Source organism: Canis lupus, chromosome 19 (assembly GCF_048164855.1).
Source record: "Canis lupus baileyi chromosome 19, mCanLup2.hap1, whole genome shotgun sequence".
Taxonomy (NCBI): domain Eukaryota; kingdom Metazoa; phylum Chordata; class Mammalia; order Carnivora; family Canidae; genus Canis; species Canis lupus.
Genome location: NC_132856.1, coordinates 39,004,487 through 39,023,994, shown reverse-complemented (window position 1 = coordinate 39,023,994; position 19,508 = coordinate 39,004,487). Strand labels below are relative to the sequence as shown.

The 19,508-nt window shown below is 57.7% G+C and overlaps 1 protein-coding gene across 1 annotated transcript in view; it reads left to right on the top strand.

The window, feature by feature from the left end:
* Positions 1-19,508, top strand: part of DNAH1 (dynein axonemal heavy chain 1) — an 84,893-nt gene that overhangs the window by 61,994 nt on the left and 3,391 nt on the right. Inside the window, exons 47-77 of the mRNA XM_072788101.1 lie at positions 892-1,070; positions 2,036-2,266; positions 2,869-3,065; positions 3,523-3,658; positions 4,512-4,720; positions 4,851-5,022; positions 5,812-6,003; positions 6,366-6,476; positions 7,243-7,428; positions 7,830-8,021; positions 9,205-9,372; positions 9,467-9,658; positions 9,801-9,932; positions 10,397-10,522; positions 11,169-11,288; positions 11,411-11,560; positions 11,655-11,815; positions 12,643-12,868; positions 13,010-13,205; positions 13,531-13,682; positions 14,291-14,487; positions 14,735-14,883; positions 15,138-15,292; positions 15,374-15,505; positions 16,210-16,380; positions 16,460-16,639; positions 16,706-16,882; positions 17,460-17,630; positions 17,787-17,917; positions 18,260-18,611; positions 18,924-19,158. Of these exons, the coding sequence (XP_072644202.1) occupies positions 892-1,070; positions 2,036-2,266; positions 2,869-3,065; positions 3,523-3,658; positions 4,512-4,720; positions 4,851-5,022; positions 5,812-6,003; positions 6,366-6,476; positions 7,243-7,428; positions 7,830-8,021; positions 9,205-9,372; positions 9,467-9,658; positions 9,801-9,932; positions 10,397-10,522; positions 11,169-11,288; positions 11,411-11,560; positions 11,655-11,815; positions 12,643-12,868; positions 13,010-13,205; positions 13,531-13,682; positions 14,291-14,487; positions 14,735-14,883; positions 15,138-15,292; positions 15,374-15,505; positions 16,210-16,380; positions 16,460-16,639; positions 16,706-16,882; positions 17,460-17,630; positions 17,787-17,917; positions 18,260-18,611; positions 18,924-19,158 (5,478 nt within the window). The remainder of the gene's footprint in view (positions 1-891; positions 1,071-2,035; positions 2,267-2,868; positions 3,066-3,522; positions 3,659-4,511; positions 4,721-4,850; positions 5,023-5,811; positions 6,004-6,365; positions 6,477-7,242; positions 7,429-7,829; positions 8,022-9,204; positions 9,373-9,466; positions 9,659-9,800; positions 9,933-10,396; positions 10,523-11,168; positions 11,289-11,410; positions 11,561-11,654; positions 11,816-12,642; positions 12,869-13,009; positions 13,206-13,530; positions 13,683-14,290; positions 14,488-14,734; positions 14,884-15,137; positions 15,293-15,373; positions 15,506-16,209; positions 16,381-16,459; positions 16,640-16,705; positions 16,883-17,459; positions 17,631-17,786; positions 17,918-18,259; positions 18,612-18,923; positions 19,159-19,508) is intronic.

The following is a 19,508-nucleotide window of genomic DNA, read 5'->3' as shown; positions in this document are numbered from 1 at the left end:
CGCTCTAGTGCCCCTCCTCCTGAGCCCTCCCGCCCCTGACCAAGATTACATCAAATGCCTCCAACCCTGGCCCCCCTGATACTCTGCTGCGGCTGGCCTCTCTGTAGCCCTTTACTGTTGGCTCTGCTGCAGATCCATTGGCTGCCTGGCTCCCTGCAGGCAGCAGCTGAAGGGTGAGGAGTGTGTCGGCTGGGACCACCCTCTGTGCCCAGGACTGAGGACAGTGCCTGTGATAACAAACGGAGGAACCCGTCTTTGGGGCTCATGAGCCCTCTTGCCCCTTCTTGTTTTCCACTTCAGGGGATTCCCTCTGCCCCAGGTTCCCACTGACAGAATTTTGGTTCCCAGCAAAGAATTGAATAGTTTTTAAAGAACCAAGAACCTCAGTTACATTAGTAAGGAAAATGCAGGCTGGTGGTTGCAGCAGCTCCGGGGGGCTGGTAAGCCCCGCAGGTCATGGCTGAGCTCCAGGCCCCTCACATCCACCATTTGCACTCCTGAAGCCACTGTTGGCCATGTGACCCTCCCCTGCTGGGCTCAGAGCCCCACAGGGCAAGACAGTAGGGTCCCTGCCCAGCACTGACCCCATTCGTACCCCCAGTTCTGTGGATGTGTCCCAGTGCCCCAGTGGGCAACAGACTGTGTTGGTAATGAGGCTGTAAAGGAGGGCAGAGCTCAGAGCAGGAGATTCCTCACCCCAAGCTGGGGGGTACCAGGAAGAGCTTGTGGGGAAGATGGCATCCAAGAGGGGCTGAAGGATGCGCAGAACCCAGGCCCCCAGGCTGGGGAAAGGGCATCTGGGAGAGAACACAGCACTGGCAAAGGCAGGAGATTAGGATCCACAGGGATCCCCTGCCTGTGTGATCCAGGCCCACCTTCCTGTTCCCACAGCTGGGGCCCCCACCATCGCCCACTTCACGGATCCCCTCGTGGAAGCCACTATCATGGTGTACTCCACTATCACCTCCCAGCTGCTGCCCACTCCAGCCAAGTCCCACTACACCTTTAACCTGAGGGACCTCTCCAAGGTCTTCCAGGGCATGCTCATGGCCGACCCGGCGAAGGTTGAGGTAAGGATCTATCTAGCAGGGTTCCTTCCAGTGTTCAGTGGAGGAGAGCACACAGTGCCCTCATAGTCCTCTCCAGCCCCTTGATTTTGGCCTAACTGCTCAAACTCTGCCCAGCCTTCACCTGGCCAGGCCTTGAGCAGGGCTGGGGGTACGCTGGGCTCCAGGCCCCCTTTCCTACAGCTGAGCCATGTCTTGCATGTCAAATCCATGCCTAGAATGGCAGTGGTCATGGGGATCACACAAAAGGACCCAGGGCAAGGCAAGGGAGAGCGAGGGTTCCTAATGGAGGCCCTGTGCAGAAGCTCTGGAAGGAAGTATGAGTAGGATGCATCCCAGGAACCAGAGATGCCCAGGTGGAAGGCACAGAACTGCAGCAGGGAGTAGGCTGTCAGTGTGCCGGGTGGGCTGGAGCAGACTGTCAGCTGTGGGGGCCATAGGGCCTGAAGGCGATGGGAACCATGGGGTGAAGGGGGGCAGATTTGCACTTGCAGTGGGGGTGGATGGGTCAGTGTGTACAGAGCCTGGGACCAGGGAGACTTGGTGAACAGGACGGATGCCAGCCCTGACCTTGCCAAGCTAGGGTCAAATAAGTAGAGATAAGGGCCTGGGGGCTTCTGGAGGGCCATCCATTCACCCAGGGGGAGGTGGAGAGCTGGGATGGAGGTGGCAGCAGACTTGGAGATGGGAGCAGAGTCAGAGGAGCTCACCAAGTGGCTGGATGTGGGGCGTTGGGAAGGTGTAAGGAGAACAGTCATCCCTCCTGGGTTTGGGGTTTGAGGAGCCATGGGGGCCCTGAGAGTGGAGAAGCTGATGAGCAGCTAATGCAGCTGGATCTCACCTGGGCCTGGAGCTGAGGGAGGGGACAGCACGGCACAAGGTGGGGTGCTCGGTTGGCTGCTGCCCCTGCACACTGCCCCAGCCAGGTCTCGAGGGCAGGGGCCAGCACTAACGTGGGGTGGCTGCAGGACAAGGTCCAGCTGCTGCGTCTGTGGTACCACGAGAGTTGCCGCGTGTTCCGAGACCGCCTGGTGAGTGAGGAGGACCGAGGCTGGTTTGACAAACTACTGGAGAGCCACATGGAGCGCTGGGAGGTGGCCTTTGCCGACATCTGTCCCTTCCAGCCCATCCTCTATGGGGACTTCATGTCTCCAGGCTCTGACGTCAAGTCCTATGAGCTCATCACCAGTGAGAAGAAGGTAAGGGGCCCCTTCGCTCTGCCCCCTGTGCCCTGGGCCCTCCACAGCACTACGAACAGACCACCACACTATGACTAGAGGGTCAGGACTATAAGGGCCAGCCCTTGCCACTCTAGGTCCCATTGCCTCACTTTGCAAAAGGGCACAACGGGCCCTGCTTGGCCCACCTCTGATGACAAGCCTGTAGTTCACCTAAGACAGGCTCTGTAAACATGGACATGCTGGCCTGTTGGAGGGGCTCTCATGCTGCCCATGGAGGGGAGGACCCCTGAGTCAGGACCTCAGGGAGGCACGGAAGAGACCTCGTCAGAGGCCTCGGAGCTGTGTGGCTGCAGTGGCCCCCCCAGTGGTTTCCCTCCACACACATCCCCTCCTAGTTCCCAGGAGCTCCCATGAGGGCCCCAGGTCAGTACACCAGGTGAGACCTGGAGGAAACAGGCAGGGCTCCAAGCCCGCCCCTCAGGCCCCTGTGTGTATCCTACATTGAAGGCTCAATGCCCCTCCATGCACAGAGGAGCGGGGCTGACCATGGGAGGGGGGCATCCCCTAGTGCATGGGGGATGGAGAGAGGGCCCAGATTTCCCCATCCTCCCTGGCCCCAGATGATGCAGGTGATTGAGGAGTACATGGAGGACTACAACCAGATCAACACAGCCAAGCTGAAGCTGGTCCTATTCATGGATGCCATGAGCCACATCTGCCGCATCAGCCGTACCCTGCGCCAGGCACTGGGCAACGCGCTCCTGCTGGGCGTGGGTGGCAGCGGCCGCAGCTCCCTCACACGGCTGGCCTCGCACATGTGAGGACCCCTGGGCATGCTGGGTAGCGGGCGGCCGGTGGCCGGTGGCAGGCTGTTGCTTCCATTTCCGTTCTTCTGGTGGAGTTGGGACCATGCTGGGCCAGGTCATCCAGCCACACGCTACTGAATGCCCTGGAAAGGGGAGCTGGGCTCCAAGGAGAGGCAATAACAGTGCCCCGTGGTGCTCTAGGGTGGGAGGCATGGCTGCAGACATCCAGGAGGAATTCCTAGGTCAGGTGGCCACAGGCCTCCCCTCAGGATCAGAGCTGGGAGGATGGAGAAGTACATTCCAGGCTATGGGAATAGCTTAAGCAAAGGTCTGGAGGAAAGAGAGAAGGTTCAGGGCCTGGAGAGTGTGCAGATCTGCCCAGGCTGGGAGCCAGACTCCAGATGGCTGGGGGTGGGGTCTGGCTATCCCCCACTCAGCACTTGGCCTCGAGCTCTGGTATGTCTCCAGGGCCGAGTACGAGTGCTTCCAGATTGAGCTATCCAAGAACTACGGCATGACCGAGTGGCGTGAAGATGTCAAGAAGGTCTTGCTCAAGGCTGGCCTGCACAGCCTGCCCATCACCTTCCTGTTCTCCGACACTCAGGTGCCGCTGCCACGGACAGTGGGCAGGGTCCAGGGTGGGCTGGATACAACCCCGTCCTGGTGTGGCATCCTGGAAAGTGGTCAGTCCTTCTTGCCCAGGTCCCTGTCTGGTGGGGTGGACGTTTAGAAGGATGGCTGGGATGCGGGGTGGGGGGCCAAACCTAGCCTGTCAGAGTTAGGGAGACCTAGATCACTACTATACCCCAAAAGTAAAGAAGGTCCCTGGCACCATGGCTGACCACAGGTGACACCACCTTCACTGGCCAAAGGCTTCCCACCTCAAAGACTGCAGGACTTATGCCTGAAGCACTGTGCCCCTGGTGGCCCTCTTGGGGGCTGCTGCCTCTAGGGCTCCCCAGACATGAGGCCTGTCCCTAGGTCTCTAAGAGGAAGTGAGGTTGTAGCTCCGGGGTCTCAGAACAAACAGAGTAGCACTTAAACCTGGTTGGTAGGCGGAATTGGGCCGAGACAGGAGCCCTGGCATGCTTTCCACTCTGTGTAGGGTCCCCCCCGTTCCTAGCCCTGCCCCTACCTCCTAGCAATGACTTCTTTCTGCCTATGGCCTGCTTTCCTTCTATGAGGAAGCTGAGGCATAGAGAGGGCTGGAAAGTGAGAGTAAGGTACCATATCTCTCACCCAGGGCCTGGGACCCTTCCACAGCTCAGTGGTGATGTTCAGAGTCTCTGCTGTAGGGCAGGCCTGGGTATGAGTCCTACACCATGACTTACCAGGTCACTTGTATGACCCTGAGCTTCTCTGAGCCTCAGTGGCATGGTCTGCTGTGAAGGTCCAGGGAGACCTGCACCCAGGGGCCATTATCAAGTCTTAGCTTTTGTACTCTCATCTCTCTCCAGATCAAGAATGAGTCTTTCCTGGAGGACATCAACAATGTTCTGAACTCAGGTGATATTCCCAACCTCTATACCTCAGATGAGCAGGACCAGATTGTCAATACCATGCGGCCCTATATCCAGGAGCAAGGCCTGCAGCCCACCAAGGCCAACCTCATGGCTGCCTACACTGGGCGTGTGCGCAGCCATATCCACATGGTGCTGTGTATGAGGTATGGGCAGCCATTGTGGCCATGCAGGGACTGCGGGGCTGGGCAGGGATGCACCTGGGCCTGCCATGAGGAGGGTCTTGGGCTCCTAGGGGCGTGAGTCAGTGTCTCATTTGGACTCTTGGTCCCCTAGCCCCATTGGAGAGGTATTCCGAGCCCGCTTGAGGCAGTTCCCCTCCCTTGTCAACTGCTGTACCATTGACTGGTTTAACGAGTGGCCAGCAGAGGCCCTGGAGTCTGTGGCCACCATGTTCCTGAATGAGATCCCAGAACTGGAAGCCACCTCTGAAGTAATTAAAGGACTGGTAGGTGTTTTGGTGAGGAGCAAGCTGTCAGCGTTTAGGTTTGGGCTTAGGGTCACTGCGGCCCAGCTGAGAGTCCCAGGCCCAATACTGAGGGGCATTGGGGCAGACAGCTTTATCCATTCTAAGCCTGTTCCCTCATGTGTATCATGAGACTGCCACAAGTTTGTCACAGGGATATAGAAGGTTGGACACATGTTACACAGTCACTATTTCTTTCATTCCCTGAGGGCTTTGTGGCAGTTTTCTTCAAAGAGCCTCCTAATAACAACTGAAGACCACAGATAGGGGGCTAGATTTGTCTGGTCCAACCCAAGAGAGTGATGGTCACCTCAGGGCCAAGAACTATAGTGAGACTGTTTCCCTCTCCAGCTATGCTGAGGTCCTTGGATCCTCTGTTATCACAGATCTAGCCTCCATGGGGTGGTTAGGGAGGCGGGGTGTCCCACCTTAGGACTCTCCGAGGCAGGTCTTGGGAGCTGTGACAAGGGCACTGGGCCAAGATCTGGGAGACACCTGGGTCCGTGTTCAAAGGCAGCTCTGCCTTTGACAATTGTGTGAACCAAAACGAGCCCCTTGACTTCTCTGGGTCATGGGTTTTTCTTCTGCAGAATGAATGACCTTGATCTAGAGGTTATAAGGATCATGGGAGACAGTGAGTGTGAGAGGCACTGAGCTTCCTACATGTGGCCCCCTCCTTGGGATCCAACTGCAGTGGCTTCAAGGGTACCCTGGTGCCCTGTCTTTGTTGGAGGCTCTACAAGGCTGGCATCAGTGGTCTCCTATCCACAGATTCAAGTTTGCGTGTATATCCACCAGTCGGTGGCCAGGAAATGTGTGGAGTACCTGGCCGAGCTGGCCCGCCACAACTACGTGACCCCCAAGAGCTACCTGGAACTGCTTAATATATTCTCCATCCTAACTGGGCAGAAGAAACAGGAGCTGAAAACTGCCAAGAATCGCATGAAGAGTGGCCTTGACAAGGTGGGCCAGGGTGGGACTTTGTGAATAATGGCTAGCCGCCCATGGTACTGCTTGCTGTGGCTTAGACCTGCCCCAGGGAGGCCCAGCCCACCCTCTCAGTCAGCAGCCTGCAGTGTTTAAATGGGTAGCTTCCTCCCTTACCAGCTGAACAAGGTCAAGGCCAAAGCAGGTCAACCCCACAGATTCTCAGAGGACTGCTCCTTTCCTCTAGGGCTCACTGGGCAACCAGCCATAACCTGTCACTTATAAATTAGGGCGGGTGACCCTGCATGCAGGACACTCTCCCCAGCCCCCTCCAGGCCCAGCTCTCTTTCTGGTACCCTGTCACACCAGATTTCCTCTCTGTGTCCCCCATCCACCAGCTGCTGCGTACTTCCGAGGACGTGGCCAAGATGCAGGAGGAGCTGGAGATGATGCGACCCCTGCTGGAAGAGGCTGCCAAGGACACCGTGCTCACCATGGAGCAGATCAAGGTCAGCTATGCTCCCGGGCCCTCATCCCTGATGTCTGACCATGTCTGAGGATGCTCGGTGTCCCCATGCAACCACGAGATGGCTGGATGCCTGACTTCTGCAGGTTGCTTAGCCCCTCGGTTCCTGTTTTCTTCAGTCAGTAGTCATTTGTTCATTCAACAAGTGTTTGCTTGGAACCTATTCTCTACCACGCCCTGCCCTGGGCAGGGGATGCAGTGAAGAGCAAGACAGGCAATCCAAACCCTGATCATCACAACATGGACTGAGTGGCAGGTCACTTCTGGCAGCTGTGCAGCCCAAGTCTCCTGAGTCTTCACGAGATCCTCAAATTCTAGGGCCAGGTCCTTCATAGCTGACATCTCAGATTCGCAAGTTCATTATGACAGCTTTCTGGTAGAAGCAGTCACACCTGCTCTGCAAAGTCAGTGTATTAAAAATGTTTCCAGCAGATAGAAAGAACATGATGTGGGGGACTGCCTTTCTCTGTCTTGCATGGTGATGCCCTGAGGGCTTAGGGGGTCCTTTCCTGGAGGGCAGTTGTGCTCAAGCACGCAAAGCCCTGAGCCCCATGCCAGGCCCACCAGAAGCACTTGGAACAGGCTTCTCACATTCCCAGAGCTCCGAGATGGCTCTTGGAGGATGGGGACATCCCTGCCCTCATTTCTCTTTGCCTGGGGAGACTGAAAGGTAAGAGGGGAGAAAAGGGAGGGGGAACATCTGTCCCTGACATGCCACCAGCTGCGCCCTCCCTGCCTTTGGTCCCCAGGTGGACACAACCATTGCCCAGGAGACCCGGAATTCAGTGCAAGCAGAGGAGATCAAGGCCAATGAGAAGGCCAGGAAGGCACAAGCTATTGCTGACGATGCCCAGAAGGATCTTGATGAGGCACTGCCTGCCCTGGATGCAGCCCTGGCCAGCCTGCGCAACCTCAACAAGAATGATGTGACCGAGGTGAGTGGCCAGGCGGCTCCCAAAGCTCCCCTGGCATCTGTCCCAGTGTCTGGGGACCCCAGACCCCCTGACTCCACATGCCTTAAGGGTCATGTGCTGAGAGGTATGGATAGAACCAGGCCTCAAACCCAGCTGCCTGTCCTCACCTCCTTGAACCTGCCCTCAGGACCCAGGCAGGCACATGAAGAGGGCTTGGGGTCTGAGCATCTAGGACCTTGTGGTCAGGCCTGGGTGTATGGTGGAGCAGAAGGAACCACAGGTCGGGGCAGACGTGGGGGGATACCCAGGCATGCCCTTTGTCTGTGGTAGTAGGAACTGGGTCTGTGGGATCTACCCATCTGATGGCTGTCCCCGCCAGGGGTACCCAGGCAATGATGAATCTCCCCTGGCCTGACCCACAGGTCCGGGCCATGCAGCGGCCACCCCCAGGCGTGAAGTTGGTCATAGAGGCTGTGTGCATCATGAAGGGCATCAAGCCCAAGAAGGTGCCCGGAGAGAAGCCCGGCTCCAAAGTGGATGACTACTGGGAGCCCGGCAAGGGGCTGCTGCAGGACCCTGGCCGCTTCCTTGACAGCCTCTTCAAGTTTGACAAGGTGAGCGTGCCAGGCACAGAGCGGGCAGGCCCGTGAGTAAGCCCAGGAAGTGAGCAAAGGAGCCTGCCTCCCCCACCCCCCAGTGCAGGGCTCTTTGTTCAGTCTCCCTTTGCCTGACCATGGGCAGCCCTGTGGCCACAGAGCTGACTGGGACCATATCCTGGCCCCCCAGGAGCTCTCTGGCTGATGGAGTGACTGTCACTCCAAAGCTCTGCAGCCTAAAGAACCCCTCTCATGCCCTTTCCTCCCTGAAAACTGCCATGGCCTTGGCCTAGACTTTCACTGTCTGTGTAACCATCGCCTTTCCCTTGGCCTCAGCTGAGGTTCAGCTTCTCCCATCTGTCCCTGGGTTTCTCTGTCTGCTGTCTATCTGGGGCTCTCAGTATCCATGGCCATGTCCTCCCCCAGGGGCTGCTTCATGCTTAGGTCAGCCTGGATCCCACCCTCCTCTTAGGGGACCTTCTTCAGCCCAGAAAGTGGGTAGGGGATAGTTGCCTGTGCACCTGGCCCCCACCATCACCATGAGTCAGTATCAGGCCCCAAGTACCCCAGGCTGCACTGAGGGGGTGGAGATAATGGCCCATAGGCAGCTGGACCCCTAGAGACTTCCCCATTCTTCCTCCTCCACTTCCATCAGTCTAGAAACCAGAAGCCGCACAAGCCTAATTCAGCCCGAATCAGGAGTGCTCATGGCCAGTGCTCAGGCTCCCTGTTCCCAGGCTCTAAACTCTGGGAGTTCATGAACAATACGGATTCCTGGGCTCATTCTGAACTATAGTGTTGGACTCTCACAGGGTGGGACAGGAACCCTGGGAGTGTGATGAGCTCTCGGGGTGAGGATTAATACTCTTGAACATGAGCCTGGTTGGGCATCAGAGTCACTTGCTGTTCTCCACACCTGCTACGAACAGCCCTTGTCGCTAAACAAATTTTACATGGGGCCTGCATATTACCAGACCTTGAGACTACATGGTTTCTTGTGGCTGAAGTCTCTGATAGTATTATCTGAAATCTGGGACACAGAAGTTCCTCTTCCAGCAAGCCCCTCTGGACTGTTTATTCCCTAAGGAAGATACCTGTGCTGAAGCCTACACAGGGCATCAGTGTTCCTTAGCAAACCCCACCACCCCTTCCTCCCCGGGAAGCAGCCCCCACCCCCAGTGCCCATGCCTCCCCTCCCCAGGACAACATTGGGGAGGCAGTGATCAAAGCCATCCAGCCATACATTGACAATGAGGAGTTCCAGCCAGCTGCAATCGCCAAGGTGTCCAAGGCCTGCACCTCCATCTGCCAGTGGGTGCGTGCCATGCACAAGTACCACTTTGTGGCCAAGGCGGTGGAGCCCAAGCGGGTGAGTACTGGGTACCACTGGGGGAGAGGAGGGAGGAAGCTGAGGGCTGTCCCAGGGCCCCTTGGAAAGCTAGCCCTGAGCCCTCTGCCTGCAGCAAGCCCTGCGGGAAGCCCAGGATGACCTGGAGGTGACCCAGAGGATCCTGGAGGAGGCCAAGCAGCGCCTGCGTGAGGTGGAGGATGGCATCACCACGATGCAGACCAAGTACCGGGAATGCATCACCAAGAAAGAGGAGCTGGAGCTGAAGTGCGAGCAGTGCGAGCAGCGGCTGGGCCGGGCAGACAAGGTCCACACATCCCTGCACGGAGGGCCTATGGGCTGGGAGGGTCTGGCAGGTTGGGAGGTGGGGGTGGCGGGCAGGTCCTGCACCCCTTCTCCATCCCCTGGCCTGGCCAAGCACAGCCCATCCCACGGGGATACCTCTGCAGCTCATCAACGGGCTGTCGGATGAGAAGGTGCGCTGGCAGGAGACGGTGGAGAACCTGGAACATATGCTTGGTAACATCTCTGGTGACGTGCTGGTGGCTGCTGGCTTCGTGGCCTACCTGGGCCCTTTCACAGTAAGGAGCCTTTCAGCCCTCCCTGGGACACTCTCACGGCCATGAGGGGCCCCCTACAGGGTGGCTCTCCCCTCGCTCACTCATTCGGCAAGTGCTTCTCAGGTGCCCTATCTGAACCCTGTGCTGTTCCAGGCATGGGGGATAAGGCAGTGCAGGAAAGCTGGCAGGGCCGGCTTTCTAGTAGGAACCTGAGCTCGCACTTCTATGCTTGCTGGGTACCTCTCATTCAGTCCTCACAGCCTCCCTGACAGGTGGGCCTTGTTGTCATTAGCCCTGTTTTAGAGATGAGGGGCTGAGGTTTACAGAGGCCAAAGGGGTCACCCAAAGTGGGGCCTGAGTGCAAACGTCTTCCTCCACTGCTGAACTCCACCTCTGTGTACAACTCCTGGGTGCTGGGGGGCAGGCGAGGTAGGAGGGCATCACACATGTCGTGGTGGGCGGCCCTGAGCCTGGCATCTCCCCAGGGCCAGTACCGCACGGTGCTCTACAACCAGTGGGTCAAGCAGCTCAAGAGACACAAGGTCCCACACACTTCTGAGCCCACGCTCATCGGGACACTCGGGAACCCTGTGAATATCCGCTCATGGCAGGTGCCTGTCTGGGGGGTGCTGGAGTGACTAGGCTAAGCCAGGAGCCCCCTGCTTCCCTCCCACCCTCTTTCCTCAGTCCTCAGCCTGCTCAGAGATGCCTTCCCTGAACCTGCCTGGGCCCAACAAGAAGCTGTGGGTGGGAGAGGAGAAAGCTGAACACAGTGTGACACGGATCTAGCTAACTGTGGGCAGAGAATTCAAGGGGGGCTTGCCAGAGTGGGTCGGGGTAGGATAGCTGCATCCATGGTGAGGTTAGGAAGTCAGATCTGAGCTAGACGCTGAAGGATAGATAAAGTTGGCCCAGGGAGAAAACCAAGAGGCTGTTGGCAGAGGCCAAGGGAGAGTATAGGCCAGGGTATAGGTGGCCTGTGGGTTCTGGGAGACGGTCTGAGTGAGTGAGGACTCAGTAGGCAAAATGGCAGACAGGCCCAGAGAAGGAGGGTGTTGGGATCCAGCCTGGGAGCAGGAGAGAGTAGGGGGTCCTGTGGGCTGACACCTGTGCACACTGCCGTCTGCCCCTCCCTCCAAAGGCACACAATTAGGAGAGGGAAGAGATAGCGGAGCATGAAGCTGGAGTAGCTGTCACCCCAGCTGACCCCGCTTGTGGGACAGCCCTGACCTGGTCTGGCACCTGATGCCCCCACAGATTGCTGGCCTCCCCAATGACACACTGTCAGTGGAGAACGGGGTCATCAACCAGTTCTCCCAGCGCTGGACCCACTTCATTGACCCTCAGGGCCAGGCCAACAAATGGATCAAGAACATGGTGAGCCCATCTGCCTGGTGCTGCCACCCCCACGCAGCTGGGCTTAGCAGGTACAGGGGCAGTAGCTGAGCCTTGAGCTGGCCATCAGCTCTCACAGACCCCACTTGCCCCTATGCCCACAGGAGAAGGATAATGGGCTGGATGTGTTCAAGCTGAGTGACCGGGACTTCCTGCGTAGCATGGAGAATGCTATCCGCTTTGGCAAGCCCTGCCTTCTGGAGAATGTGGGCGAGGAGCTGGACCCGGCCCTGGAGCCCGTGCTGCTCAAGCAGGTAGGCCTGCAGCACCAGGGGGAAAGGGCAGCCCCACTCACTGCCTCACTGGCGAAGCCCAGGCCACAGTGCTTGCCCATCCCTCCTACCGTAGACATACAAACAGCAGGGGAACACAGTGCTGAAGCTGGGGGACACGGTGATCCCCTACCACGAGGACTTCAGGATGTATATCACCACTAAGCTGCCCAACCCACACTACACACCTGAGATCTCCACTAAACTCACCCTCATCAACTTCACCCTGTCACCCAGGTAAGCCTCCAGGCCCCAGACCCAGAGCGTGAGCTCTTCCTGGCTTCCCCTCTCCCACCCCTGGGCCAAGACTCCCTGGCTTTCCCAGAGGCTCCAGCAGCTTCTTCCAAGGCAATCTGGCCCTCCAGGCCTTTCTAGCACCTCCTCCAGCTCCCCTTACTTGCCACCATTTCCAAATAAGAACCCCCACCCCGAAGATCAAGAGCGCTTGATCACTGGGCAGGGCCCCTCAGCCTCCCTGGTCAGCGCTAGCCCCATCTTGTCCAAGTACCCTTCCCCACAGCTCAGCCCTTGCCAGCCCCTTGTGCACTTGCCCCCAGAGCTGCCCTGGAGCCTGAGTCCGGCACACTCTGGCTCCCTGTACCCAAACCCCATTTCCTGCCTTGCTGCCATGAGCCCAGGCACTATGGCTTTTGCTGGTCACCTGCACAGAGCCCACAAACCTGCTCCATGCTCTGGCCTCTATGTTAGTGGCCACTATTAACCTCGTATGGATGAGGTGGTGAAAGGCCTGTCCCTACCAGTCACCTAGCCCCCTCTTGCCAAGAGGATGTTTTTCAACGATCCCAGCAACTCATGTATCCAACCACCTGACCCATCCTGGGATTCCAGGTTGCCACCTGGCATCTCACTGAGAACTGGTCACTTTGCAGGCAGGCTCTGCATTAGCCCTGCAGCCAAGAAAGAGGCTAGGCCTCCCCGGATGATACTGGCAGGGATGCTGGGTTCTTGGAGCCTGGAGGCACAGGTAGATAGATGAGCAGGCTCAAGACTGGCCCTCTGGAGCCTCCCAGTGTTACAGACATGGTGTCCCCTTCCCCTGGCAGTGGCCTAGAGGACCAGTTACTGGGCCAGGTAGTGGCTGAGGAGCGGCCAGACCTGGAGGAAGCTAAGAATCAGCTGATTGTTTGTAATGCCAAGATGCGCCAGGAGCTGAAGGACATCGAAGACCAGATCCTGTACAGGCTCAGTTCCTCCGAAGGCAACCCCGTGGATGACATGGAGCTCATCAAGGTGCTGGAGGCTTCCAAGATGAAGGCTGCCGAGATCCAGGTCAGCAACTGCCTGTCCCTGCCTGCAACTCCTGCCTCTCCCCACCTACCCCAGGCCTGACCCCTGTCCCCGCCTATGTCTGCCTCCTGCTCTTTGCCAGCTGGCCTGCGCCTGACCACCACTACCCTGCTGCCCCTCCAGGCCAAAGTCAGGATCGCAGAGCAGACGGAGAGGGACATTGACCTCACGCGCATGGAGTACATCCCTGTGGCTGTCCGCACCCAAATCCTTTTTTTCTGTGTATCTGACCTGGCCAACGTGGACCCCATGTACCAGTACTCCCTGGAGTGGTTTCTCAACATCTTCCGCTCAGGCATCGCCAACTCGGAGAGGGCAGGTAGGCCTGGCATGCATGTACTCATTGACGCATGGGCTCCCACTCTGGCACAGATGTGACACAGTTGGACACATCTCCACAACAGACACGTATGTGTAAACTCTTACCTGTGTTCACTTGCACATACTCTCATATTAGACATAACAGCACACACGCCCCTCCCAACCGCCTTAGAGCCCCTTTGCTGGGAATTTCACAGGCCCCCAGGGGATGCCCAGACTGCCCTCATGGCTGTGGGGCCGACCCACTGGGCTGGACTGAACCCAGGGGCTCTTGCTATCCCTCACCTCTCCTCACGCACTGCCATCACCTCCCTGCCCCACAGACAACCTGAAGAAGCGCATCGCCAACATCAACCACTACCTGACCTACAACCTCTATAGCAACGTGTGCCGCAGCCTCTTTGAGAAGCACAAGCTGATGTTTGCCTTCCTGCTGTGTGTCCGTATCATGATGAATGAGGACAAGATCGACCAGGTGCATGAGCAAAGGGGCAGCCAGCTGGGCCGGTGACCCAGGACAGATGGCCTGAGGAAGTGCCCTGTTGCCAGGCCTGGGAAGGAAAGAGAAGGCCAGGCAGGAGGGTACAGCAAGAGTAAAGGGACAGAGGCTCTAGGAAACAGTTCCTTGCTTAAAACAGTCTGGATACCCAGGGTTCATTGTGGCCCAAGCTGTCCTGTGAGCACAGCCTTCTCAGAGCCAAGTGTGCTGGTGAGCAGATACAGTCCTGAACCCCCTAGCTCAGGCTCTCATGAGCCCCGGTGTTTTGCTGTGTGTTGGAAATCACTGCCGAGACAGTGAGCATTAACAGCCCAAGCCTTCGCCGTGTCTAGGTGCCAGGCTAACAAAACCCTTGGGAAGCAACTTAAATTCCCACTCTTCCTACTTTACAAAATGAAGAGACTGAGGCTCAGAGAGGTCACATCCTTTGCCTAAGACACACAGCCAGGAAAATGTGGAGCGGGGACACTAACCCAGACTTATCTGTCTGACTGCCACCCCCAGGGAGGACCCCATTTCTCTGGCTGAGGGTGGTAGGGGAGGCATTGCTGGGTGGGCACTAGCCTCCCCCTGTCCCCTGCCAGGGTGAGTGGCGCTACCTCCTGTCCGGAGGTTCCATCCAGCTCATGACTGAGAACCCAGCGCCCGACTGGCTGTCAGACCGGGCCTGGAGAGACATCCTCGCACTCTCAAACCTCCCAGCCTTCTCCTCCTTCGCCCAAGACTTCACAAAGCACCTCTCAGAATTCCAATCCATCTTTGACAGCCTTGAACCCCACCGGTGAGCTGCACCCCAGGGCATAGCAAGGGTGGTCATGTGGAGAGGTAAGACCCCAGGAACAGGCCTGCACAGGAGGTTTGTCTGAGGAGCCACCCAGGGTTGTCCTGCAGCTGTGGCCACATCTGTTCTGTGCCCCGGCTGTGTACCCTCTAGGCACTCTACTCTCCCCGGTCATCCAGCCAGCAGAGTCCCTGGGCCCAGTGCCTTCCCACAGGTCAGCTCTCAGGGACACATGGGCCTGTTGCAGGGAACCCTTGCCTGGCATCTGGAATGAGTACCTGGACCAGTTCCAGAAGCTGCTGGTTCTCCGCTGCCTGCGTGGAGACAAGGTTACCAATGCCATGCAAGATTTTGTGGCCACCAATCTGGAGCCACGCTTCATTGAGCCCCAGGCAAGTGCCATTCAGCCAGTGCCCAGACTAATCCCCACCTATGGGTCCCAGGGGCCTGGCTGCACCTGGACAGACCATTTTACAACCTTGGTCAGGCTGGAGCTCCTAGTCATACCCTCCAAAGGCTCTGGGAGTTTGCAGGCCTCACCAGGAAGCCTCTCTGAGAGCTCTCTAGAAGCTCCAGGACCTTCTGCCTTGCCCTGGTCCTGCCCTGCCTCAGCCCCAGGGACCCAGCATCTCTCCCTGACCCATAGGCAGCCAACCTGTCAGTGGTGTTCAAAGACTCCAGCTCTACCACGCCCCTCATCTTTGTGCTATCACCTGGCACTGACCCCGCTGCCGACCTCTACAAGTTTGCTGAAGAGATGAAATTCTCCAAGAAGCTCTCTGCCATCTCCCTGGGCCAGGGCCAGGTAAAGACGGTGTGGGCAGGGGTGGGGGCCTAGAGGCCGGGCTGGCTGGCCCCTCCCCGCTCAGCACTCCCATCCCAACAGGGCCCTCGCGCAGAGGCCATGATGCACAGTTCCATAGAGAGGGGCAAGTGGGTCTTCTTCCAGAACTGCCACCTGGCACCGAGCTGGATGCCAGCCCTGGAGCGCCTCATCGAGCACATCAATCCCGATAAGGTTGCGCTGCCCTTCTTGCCACAGACCCAATGTCCTCCTTTGCTGAAGAGGCTGCTAATGCATCCATCCAGGAGCCAAGACTGAGGGAGATTGTCCCATAGAGATCGTCCTAGCCTGGCACACAGCACTCGGGAAGTGATATATGGATGAAACAAGCCTCAGCTAGATTCATCCTCTCAATGGCTCCCTGAGTTACTGTTACCAGTGTTGATGTGACTTGCCCAAGTCCACCCAGCATAGACTGGTGACCCTGGGACTTGCCAAAGCCCCTATTCCTTTTTTTATTGAGGGGTAGAGGCAGAGGGAGAGAAAGAGAGAATCTGAAGCAGGCTACACACCCAGTGTGGAGCAGACCAGGGCTTGATCTCACAACCCTGAGATCATTACCTGATAAAGCCCATATTCTTTTTTCTAAGATTTTATTTATTTACTTATTTATTCATGAGAGACAGACAGAGGCAGAGGGAGAAGCAGTCTCTCCTCCGGGAGCCTGATGCGAGATTTGATCACCAGGGAATCATGCCCTGAGCCAGAGGCAGAGGCTCAACCCTTCAACTGCTGAGCCACCCAGGTGCCCCAAGACCATATTCTTAATCAGTGGTCTGCACAGCCTAGCTTGGCCCGGCCCACCCAGGGGGAGGGTCATGCTGCAGGTGGCCCAGAGCTCCTGGTAGGAAGGAGCTCATGTGGTATGTGGCCACCAGGTGCACCGGGACTTCCGCCTGTGGCTCACCAGCCTGCCCAGCAACAAGTTCCCAGTGTCCATCCTGCAGAATGGCTCCAAGATGACCATCGAGCCGCCGCGTGGCGTCAAGGCCAACCTGCTCAAGTCCTACAGCAGCCTCAGCGATGACTTCCTCAACTCCTGCCACAAGGTGAGGTGTGAGGGGTACACCCTTCCCCATCGCCATGCCTGGGGCCTGGCCCTGCCCCTCACTCCCCTGCCTCTCACAGGTGATGGAGTTCAAGTCCCTTCTGCTATCCCTGTGCCTGTTCCACGGGAATGCCCTGGAGCGCCGCAAGTTTGGGGCCCTGGGCTTCAACATCCCCTATGAGTTCACAGACGGGGACCTGCGCATCTGTATCAGCCAACTCAAGATGTTTCTGGATGAATATGAGGACATCCCCTACAAGGTGGGCCAGGGACAGGCTAGGGTGGGGTGCTGGGTGCTTGTGGGGGCCCTCACACCTGCCCTGTAGGTCCTCAAGTACACAGCCGGGGAGATAAACTATGGGGGCCGTGTCACTGATGACTGGGACCGTCGCTGCGTCATGAACATCCTGGAAGACTACTACAACCCCTCCGTGCTCCACCACGAGCATAGCTACAGCGCCTCAGGCGTCTACCACCAGATCCAGCCTACCTACGACCTCAATGTAAGCCTGCCGGCTGGTGCCCTAAACACCCTCAGGTGCTGGGTGGGAGGAGGCGTGGCCCCGGCCCTCCAGCAGCTGCTTTTCATGGATTACCCCATCCCACAGAGATAGCCACAGTGAGGAAGGTGGACACTGAGTCTCTGCCCCTGGAGCTCAGGCTGTGTGGGGAGAGGTGAACTCTGGCTTCCCGGCCACAGCCTGAGCATAATTATTCAATTGAGGCAGCAGCAGCTCCTCCAAGGGGTCCCAGAGGAAATGGTGCTTCTGCTAAGATGTGTGGCGGAGCTGGCAGGGGCCGGGTTGGCTGTTGGAGTGTGGGTCATCATTGTAAGGAGGGAAGCGTGACTGCTTGGAGGAGTTGAATGAAGGAGCAAGGAGCAGCATGGCAGCAGGAAGAGGGCTGGCGGGGGAAGCAAAGGCTCCCCACACAGCGCCTCAGAAGCCATGCAGTCCCAAGAAGAGGGAGATGTGTAAGGGTTACAAGTTGGGGAGACAAGTGAGAGTTGTGCTTAACTGGAGGACCGCCCACCGGCTAGGGGTAGGGCGAGGCTTCAGGTGTGGCCCTCCCACCCTCTAGGGCTACCTCTCTTACATCAAAGGCCTCCCTCTCAATGACATGCCTGAGATCTTCGGCCTGCATGACAATGCCAACATCACCTTTGCCCAGAATGAGACTTATGCCCTGTTTGGTGCCATCATCCAGCTGCAACCCAAATCATCCTCTATGGGCAGCCTGGGCCGGGAGGAGGTAGGTGGCAGCAGGGGGAAGGGGCCCACAGGTTGGGCAGGGCTCCCCCCAGTATCCTGCCTGCTCCCCCAGAGGGAACTCTGTGCATGTGGAACCCTGCAAGAACTAAGGTGTGCTGGCCCTGACCCCCGTCCCCGTGTCCCTTTGCCCCCACAGATAGTGGAGGATGTGGCCCACAATGTTCTGCTCCAGGTTCCTGAGCCCATCAACTTGCAGATGGTGGTGGCCAAGTACCCCGTGCTGTATGAGGAGTCAATGAACACAGTGCTAGTACAGGAGGTCATTCGGTAAACCCCCTCGCCCCCCAGACCTGAGTTCTTATGGAGAGTTATTATTACAGAGAAATGACAGCAACCTATGGGCCAGGTACCATGCCAAGTCTGTGCTCTAACTCAACCAAGTTGTTCCCAGTTCACAGATGAGTAAACCAAGGCCCAAAATAGTTAAGTGACCTAAGTTTACACATTTGCTAAGGAGCTGAGATCAGTACCCAGGCTGCCCAACTCAGCTCTGTGCTCTTAGCCCCACGTTCCGCCATTGTTTTTCTGTCTGTGGCCTACAACTGGGGAGTACAGATAGTGCCAGATGGCCCTGGACCACTGCTCGCTTCTTTGCCACTGGCCCCATAGGTACAACCGGCTGCTGCAGGTAATCACAGAGACGCTGCGAGACCTCCTCAAGGCACTCAAGGGGCTGGTGGTGATGTCCTCGCAGCTGGAGCTGATGGCTACCAGCCTGTACAACAACACTGTGCCTGAGCTCTGGAACGCTAAGGCCTACCCATCGCTCAAGCCTCTGTCCTCATGGGTCATGGACCTGATGCAGCGCCTGGACTTCCTGCAGGCCTGGATCCAAGGGGGCATCCCAGCTGTCTTCTGGATCAGTGGCTTCTTCTTCCCCCAGGCCTTCCTGACAGGCACACTCCAGAACTTTGCCCGCAAGTCTGTCATCTCCATTGACACCATCTCATTTGATTTCAAGGTTTGCATACAGCCAAGGTCAGGCCAGGGGAAGGCTGGGGTATGGCCCAGAAAGGAGGGGTGCTGAAGCCACAGCTGGCTGGCAGTCAGGGGGTCTTGAGTAGGGCTAGGGTGGCAAGAGCCAAGCCAGAAGAGGCTCTGAGCCCCCAGGAAACCCCTAGGGGCAGGACACAGACCACAGGCTGCCAGCTGAAGTAGTGGGTGAATAATGGGCACGTAGGCTCTCAGAAGGGAGTCTGTGCCTCCTAACCTAAATCCTAGCCCAGATTCCAGGTGTTTATACGTGGGGGGCATGTCTTTGTGCCCACCACAGGTAATGCAGCAGTCAGTGTCAGAGCTCAAGAAAAGGCCCAAGGAGGGGTGCTACATTCATGGGCTATTCCTGGAAGGGGCCCGCTGGGACCCTGCAGCCTTCCAACTGGCCGAATCTCGGTCCAAGGAACTATACACAGAGATGGCTGTTATCTGGCTTGTGCCTACGCACAACCGCAAGACTCAGGACCAGAACTTCTACCTGTGTCCCATCTACAAGACACTGACCCGAGCTGGTATGGGGCCAGGGTGGGGAACCCGCACCACAGGTGGGGGCTCAGGACTGGGCCAGCCTAACTGGACAGGTTAGCTGAACCGGATGGCCAACAGAAGCCGATCAGCACTCCTGAGAGCAACCTGGCCAGGACAGAGCTAAACCAGCAGCAGGCAGGGTAATGCCCAGAACTTGGGCTCATTCTGTGGGCAGTGGCCCCGGAGCTCACCCTCCTCTTGCTTCCCTCAGCCGGCCTCACCCGGGTCTTGGAAGCCCTAGGCTGCTAACAGTTCAGACAGGTTAATGGAGGCTTGAAGGGGAGGTGGGCCTGGGCTGGATCCAACAGGGAATGAGCAGAGGCATCAACTCTCC